Genomic DNA, 6,903 nt, shown 5'->3' on the forward strand with positions numbered 1-6,903 from the left:
TTAAGAGGAGAGACAGGGCAGAAGCTGGAGGGGGGTGAAGTGGAAGGTGGGGGGAGAATTCCCTTTTGTCAAGCAAAGGAATGGGGTAGGGGACCCCCTGGGGAAAGAGGAGGGGAAACAGCTGGACATCAGAAGGAATGAGAAGTCTGATTGGTCAAAGGCCTGGCCAACTCCTTACTGCCACCCGTCCCCAGGCACCACTGTCTAACCCAAGCCCCATTTCAGACTCCACCAGAGTCCCACCTTCCTGGAAGCTGCAGGGCTCTCCATCCAGGATCCAGAAGCATTGAAGGGGTAAGGTTCAAGGTTTGAGGCCTTCGGCATATCTGTATGCAAATGAGAACAAAGTGCTTGGTGGGGGCGGGGGACTGGGCAGGGAGAATGAAGAGAGTTTATTTAGGCCTCTGACCAAAGAAGTTGGACAAGACTTCTGGGTGGGCACTGAACTGTCTTAGAAATTGTTTTTTAAAGATTATGTAATTCGTTTGAAGTGAGGTATGGGAGGTAAGGTGAAGAAACACCTCTTGCTACTGCTGGGGGCTTGCCCCTTTGCCCATCTGAAATTAAAAAAGTGGGGGGAAGCGGGGGAGGTTAGCTGGGCATGGTGGCTCACGCCTGTAATCCCAGCACTTTGGGAGGCTGAGGCAGGCAGATCACCTGAGGTCGGGAGTTTGACACCAGGCTGACCAACATGGAGAAACATCGTCTCTACAAAAAAATACAAAATTAGCCCAGTGTGGTGGCACATGCTTGTAATCTCAGCTACTTGAGAGGGCTGAGCAGGAAAATTGCTTGAACCCGAGAGGCGGAGGTTGCAGTGAGCCAGTTCGCGCAGGAAAACTGCAACCGGGGAAAAAAAAACAAAAAATCCAACCCAAAAAAAAAAAAAAAAAAAGGAAGGAAGAAAGGGTGGGAGATTAACTGGGCATGGTGGCACATGCCTGTAGTCCCAGCTACTCTGGAGGCTGAGGCAGGAGGACTGCCTGAGCCCAGGAGGTTAAGGCTGCAGTGAGCTGTGATCGTGCCATAATACTCCAGCCTGGGCTGCAGTGACATCCTGTCTTAAAAATTAAAAAATAAAATAAAAATTAAAAGATTAAAAAAATTTTTTTAACAAAAGAAAGGGGGAGAATCTACTAGAAACTCATGCAACTAGCTTTGGGGAGGGCCGTGTTAAGCCTACACTGGGTATGACTGTTATAAACACTTATGCCTGGATATGACACCCACACCACATGAATTTCCTGACCCATCTGTGCATATACCAACTGCATGAACACTTGTACTCACATGCATATCACATACATACATAGGCATCTGCGCACACACACATACAAATGTACACAGGTATCTAAGGAACTTTCCAGATGCGTACACACTCACACAACTGCACACAAAGAACTCTTGTATTTGTAATAATCTGTTTATTTTCTTTTCTTTTTTTTTTTTTTTTTGAGACAGAGTCTTATTTTGTCGCCAGGCGCCAGGCTGAAGTGCAGTGGTGCGATCTTGGCTCACTGCAACCTCTGCCTCCCAAGTTCAAGCAATTCTCCTGCCTCAGCCTCCCAACAGCTGGGATTGCAGGTGCACGCTACCACGCCCAGCTAATTTTTTTTGTATTTTTAGTAGAGATGGGATTTCACCATGTTGGCCAGGATGGTCTCGATCTCTTTACCTCGTGATCCACTCACCTCGGCCTCCCAAAGTGCTGGGATTACAGGCTTGAGCCACCACGCCGGGCCAATAATCTGTTTCTAAAAAGCTGCATTTACAAGTACATTTCATAAACTAACACTCCTTTTTACGTTGTATGTTGCATTGTAAGTTCATGTCTCCTAAACAGAGTAGGTGTTCCTAGGAAGGGCTGTGCCTTATTCATTCTGTACCCACAGATACAAGTCCTGTGCCTGGAACTTAATAGACACACATAAATGTTTGTTGAGCAAATGCATTAATGGATGATCTTTTTTAAAAAAAAACACAAAATTCGGCTAGGCTTGGGGGCTCACGCATATAATCCCAGCACTTTGGGAGGCCAAGGCAGGTGGATCACCTGAGGTCAGGAGTTTGACACCAGCCTGGCCAACATGGTGAAACCCCATCTCTACTAAAAATGCAAAAATTAGCCAGGCATGGTGGGTTCCTGTAATCCCAGCTACTCAGGAGGCTGAGGCAGGAGAATAGCTTGAACCTGGGAAGCAAAGGTTGCAGTGAGCCGCTCCACTCCAGCCTGGGCAACAAGAGCGAAACTCCATCTCAAAACAAAACGAAAGCAAAAACCCTACAAGATTCTTTGAGCTGACATTCTCTTAATCGAGCTTGGTGATCAGCAGTCATGTTCTGAGCATGGGGCTGTGTAAGGGAGGACATCTGTGTGCATGCACCAGCGTATGCCTTGTTTGTAGACAAGGGACTCTTGTGAATGTGTCTGTGTTGAGCCATGTCTGCACATGCTTCTGTGAGTGGATATCAGTGTTTGGGTGAGCGTGTAAAAACACTCAAGTGGGGTGGTGGTGGGAGGGAGCTGCTAGGAGATACCCCGAAGACAGCCTGGACATAGTCTACGCAGCTGATAGGGAGTTTGTGCATGTGATGAGGGCGCTGAGTCTGCAAGTGTGTGAGTGGGAAGTGGGGTCAGCCTGTGAGCCGTTCCCGAAACCCTTCAGAGGGCCTGACCCTCAGACCGCTGCCTTTCCTCCTAGCCGCTCGCCAGGACCGGCCACGGAAGGGATTCTCATCCCCATCCCACTCCCCATGAGGCTCCTGGCTTTCCTGAGTCTGCTGGCCTTGGTGCCGCAGGAGATAGGGACAGCTTCTTTCTCAACGAAGGAGAGGAAGAGGAGAGAGGAGCAGGTGCCTGAGGAAGGCGATGCCTCTGAAGTTCTGCCTCTGGGGAGCGACGTCCTGAGCCCAGACAACTATGGTGAGGTCATTGACCTAAGCAACTTCGAGGAGCTCACAGACTATGGGCACCAGCCCCCCGAGGTGAGGGACACAGCAGACCGACTGCATTCCCTGCATGACACTGGGAGTCAGAGAGGCCCAGGCCCTCCCACCTGCCCCATAGTGTGCTGTCTCAAGCCTCCACCTCTTACTCTATGAGGTGGAAATTCTTGTCCCTCCATAGGGACTTGTCACTTAGATGATACTAAGAAAGAGGACACAAACCTGGGACTCCTCCTTCTTCAGAAGCCATACACCCCACCCACTGCCATCAAGTAGGACCCGAAGCCATGTCTCACTGAGTGGTGGGGGGCGGTGGGGTTCCCAATGTCCTCATCATATTATCTAGGAAATAAAAGGGCCACATTCCCCATCTCTTTTCTGAAACTGTCCTCCAGTCTGAAGTTCTTTCCCAGGCCCACTTGGCCTCACTGCAGCAGCGTGGGTGCAAGCCCAGAAGTCCCCGCTCGATTGCTGCATGAGCTCGGTCAGTGTGGAGCAGGGGAAGAGCACCAGCCTGGGAAACCCGGAGAGCAGCTTCCATCTCTGTCTTGACCACCTGCTGGCTCCTTGGTCCTCATCCCTCTCCTCTCCGGGCCTCAGTTTCTTCGTCTATAGGATGGACAGGCTGGACCTGATGCTCTCTGAGGTCCTTTTTGCACAGTCCTTCTGCGATCCCTCCCTTCTCCTTCTCCACAGTGAGTCTTTGCAGGTTTGAAATCCATCACTGAGGTTCCCAGAGTCCAAAGCTAAGTCCCTTTCAGGCAAAAGCCGGGCTACGGTGTGCTCTGTGCTACCTCTCCAGGTTAAGGTGACTAGCCTGGCTCCCGCAACCAGGATCAGTCCCACCAAGGGCACTGCGGCTCCAAAGACACCCTCATCAAACCCCACGATGACCAGACCTACTCCAGCGGGGCTGATACTGAGTTCCCAGCCCAACCACGGTAAGCGTGCAGTCACATGGTCCCAATATCCCTAGGTCCTAGGCCAAGCAGCTGTGACCCAGCACCAGGGAGCACCAAAGAGGAACGTGGTGGGGGTTGGGGCGTGGAGGGTCACAGCTACTTTTACTAGCAGAGAGAGGAGGGGAAATAGCCACAGAACAAAAAGAAAAATGGAATTGAAACAGGCACTGGCTGTCCCTAAGACTTTTACCTGAATGCACAAGCTGAGTAGGAAGCAAAGAAATGCCAGAACTCCCCTATGCCCTAGCAAAGCCACCCTGCCTTAATTAACAGCATGACGGGGGAAGCAGGTTGAGTGGTAATTAGATTAGAGACAATTAAAAGCCTGTAGAGAAGACTAAATAACTTTGTGGCTGTCACTTGGCATGGGAGCAAATGAAGCAGTCACACTGCTTTTCAGCTTCAAAGTCCCTCCTCAGCAGCTCTCATTCTTTCCCGGATGCCCTCCTGGAGGCTGGGGCTGGCATCCTTGGCAGTGAGGCCTTGGCGCTCTGCTGGAAATCAGAAGCGGGCAGAGGAGGGGTGAAGTTCATTCTGGACCTGCTTGCCCGCAGCCTCCCAGCCTCCCTGTTCTCTTCCTGGGATGTTTGCCTTGGTTGGACCTGGGCTACTGGGGCACCAGCAGGAAAACCATTCAGTTAGGGATCCATGACCTTTCAGAACTGCAGTCTCAGGCTTAAAGGGGCCGTAAAGGGCCTCAGCCGAACCCACCATTCAAAGTCTCGGGATAAGAAAGATGCTGGAGCCCCTCTGCTCCACCCACCCCTCCTGGTCACTGCTGGCAGAGAACGCCTCAGTCTTGGAGCTATGTCGCTCCTAACTCCTACCAGACTTCTTCCTTGAGTTGAGCTACACTGGTCTCTCAGTAATCTCTGTGCCTTGAGGTAGCAAGTGAGAGAAACCACCTGTGCTATTCAGTTGTGTGATCCAATAAAGTCTCCCCAGCCTTTTCAGGCCAGTCTGTGTTGGGTGATCTGGCTTAACCTCATGACTGCTGGGTACCGAAGTGCGGTCATGGACGGAGAGCAGGAGAGGGCCACTTCCCAAAGAAACACTGGCATGCTGATGCCATAAGAAGGGGAAGTGGATGCTGGGTGGGCACCTTGGTTCTATTGTCTTCTTGGAGCCACGTAGAACATGTCTAATTTCTCTTCCCCAAGGCAGACGGCAGAGCTAGAAACCATTGGCCATCCCACTTAATTCCGGCTTCACTTTTTGGGACCAGAGAGGAATCCTATGGAAAAGAGATGAACGGATGCCCTAGAAACAGCCACATAGGCCCAGAAAAATGTACACAGAACCAGGGCCTGCTTAAAATGCAAATGGGCTTAGACTGTGTAGTAACTGAGGGTGGACCTGCTTCTCTGGGATCGAGGGCAGAGTGACAGGCTGGGAGCACACAATAGCACTGAGTACATGGTGCCCAGCGGTTCTGGACAGCAGGGCGTAGGCTGTCAAAAAGGCAGATAGCCATGGTTCAGCCACTCCCTGGGGTGAGGGCCGCTGGCTGCAGAGGCTGAAGGAACCTCCCTTTGCTCTGTCTTCCACCTGGGCCAGGCCTGCCCACCTGCCTAGTCTGCGTGTGCCTCGGTTCCTCTGTGTATTGTGACGACATTGACCTAGAGGACATTCCTCCTCTTCCCGGGAGGACGGCCTACCTGTACGCTCGCTTCAACCGTATCCGCCGTATCAGGGCCGAAGACTTCAAAGGGCTGAGTATGTAATGCTCTGGGAAAAGAGGCGCTGGGGACAGGCAGAGGGAGAAGAGTCACCACAAACACTGTGTTAGCCCCTGCCTGTGTTAGCTGTTTCCTGTCGGCTCTCTGTCCCTCCAGCTGTCAAAAGTAAATAGCCCCAAGTCTCTATAAGTCCCTTCCTTGAAGTGTTTAGTTGGTGGAAGTGACCTGTTTTTATTTGTTCTCCAAAAAGGTCTGGGAAGCTGGGAAGGGAAGGTATGATCTGCCAACACCTTCGGGATGTCCCAGCAGTGACAGCTGTGTAATCAGCTGGCCTCCGGACAGGACAGTCTTAAAGCTGCCCTCCATGGCACTGATGCTGTTGACATGGCTGTTTGTGTGCTTTTTGCTTCTTTATGCCTATGCCCTGCCTGAGACAGGAGACCTGGGCTCTGATCCAGATTCTGCACTAATTACCCACAGCCTTTCTAGGCCTCGGTGCCCTTTTGCATAGACCCACAAGCGAAGGTGAAGTGGATCCAGGGATTCCTGGACCTGTTGGTTCTTGCTTTCAAGAGGTTTCCTCCAAAAGATCCAAGGTGGGCGGCCACCGCACAGGACAGAACTCCAGGGAAGGGCATGGAGGCATCCAAGGGCTTTCCAAGGAGCCCTGGATTATGTTACTTCCTCTGGTTTGGGCCTAGTGCAGGTGGAGAGCTGGTTAGAGTCCCTTTCTCCTGAGAGGGAGAGAACAAGGTGTGGCTACAGCTCCAACCTGGGCAAGGAAAGACAGTGTCTTCTGGTTTCTCTCTCTGTTCTCCCTCAACCTCTCTCAGCAAGGTTAAAGAGGATTGATCTCTCCAGCAACCTCATCTCCTACATTGATAGCAATGCCTTCTGCCTGCTGCATGCCCTCCGGGACCTCATCCTCCAAGAGAACCTGCTGGAAGCTCTGCCTGTGCTCCCCACTGGCATTGAGATCCTGGATGCCCGCCTAAATCGGCTGCGGAGCTCGGGAATACAGCCTGCAGCCTTCAGGGTGAGTAGAGGTGGTAGGTCCACTGTCACCATCACCACCGCCACCCACCTCCACCTCCACATCACCACCGCCACCCACCACCTCCACCCACCACCTACCTCCACCTCCACCACCACCCACTTCCACCTCCACCACCACCACCTCCACCTCCACCTCCACCCACCACCACCTCCACCACCACCTCCACCACCACCTCCACCACCACCCACTTCCACCTCCACCACCACCCACCACCACCTCCACCACCACCCACCACCTCCACCTCCACCTCCACCTCCAC

General features: G+C 52.3%; 1 protein-coding gene across 1 annotated transcript in view; it reads left to right on the forward strand.

The window, feature by feature from the left end:
* The first annotated feature begins 152 nt into the window (after window positions 1–152).
* OPTC (opticin) overlaps window positions 153–6,903 on the forward strand; it is a 10,694-nt gene continuing 3,943 nt past the window's right edge. Inside the window, exons 1-5 of the mRNA XM_032288813.1 lie at window positions 153–294; window positions 2,703–2,985; window positions 3,749–3,887; window positions 5,466–5,624; window positions 6,421–6,623. Of these exons, the coding sequence (XP_032144704.1) occupies window positions 2,755–2,985; window positions 3,749–3,887; window positions 5,466–5,624; window positions 6,421–6,623 (732 nt within the window). The 5' untranslated portion in view covers window positions 153–294; window positions 2,703–2,754. The remainder of the gene's footprint in view (window positions 295–2,702; window positions 2,986–3,748; window positions 3,888–5,465; window positions 5,625–6,420; window positions 6,624–6,903) is intronic.

The sequence above is a fragment of the Sapajus apella genome, unplaced genomic scaffold, assembly GCF_009761245.1.
Source record: "Sapajus apella isolate SASKATOON/1434 unplaced genomic scaffold, GSC_monkey_1.0 scaffold22, whole genome shotgun sequence".
Lineage (NCBI taxonomy): Eukaryota > Metazoa > Chordata > Mammalia > Primates > Cebidae > Sapajus > Sapajus apella.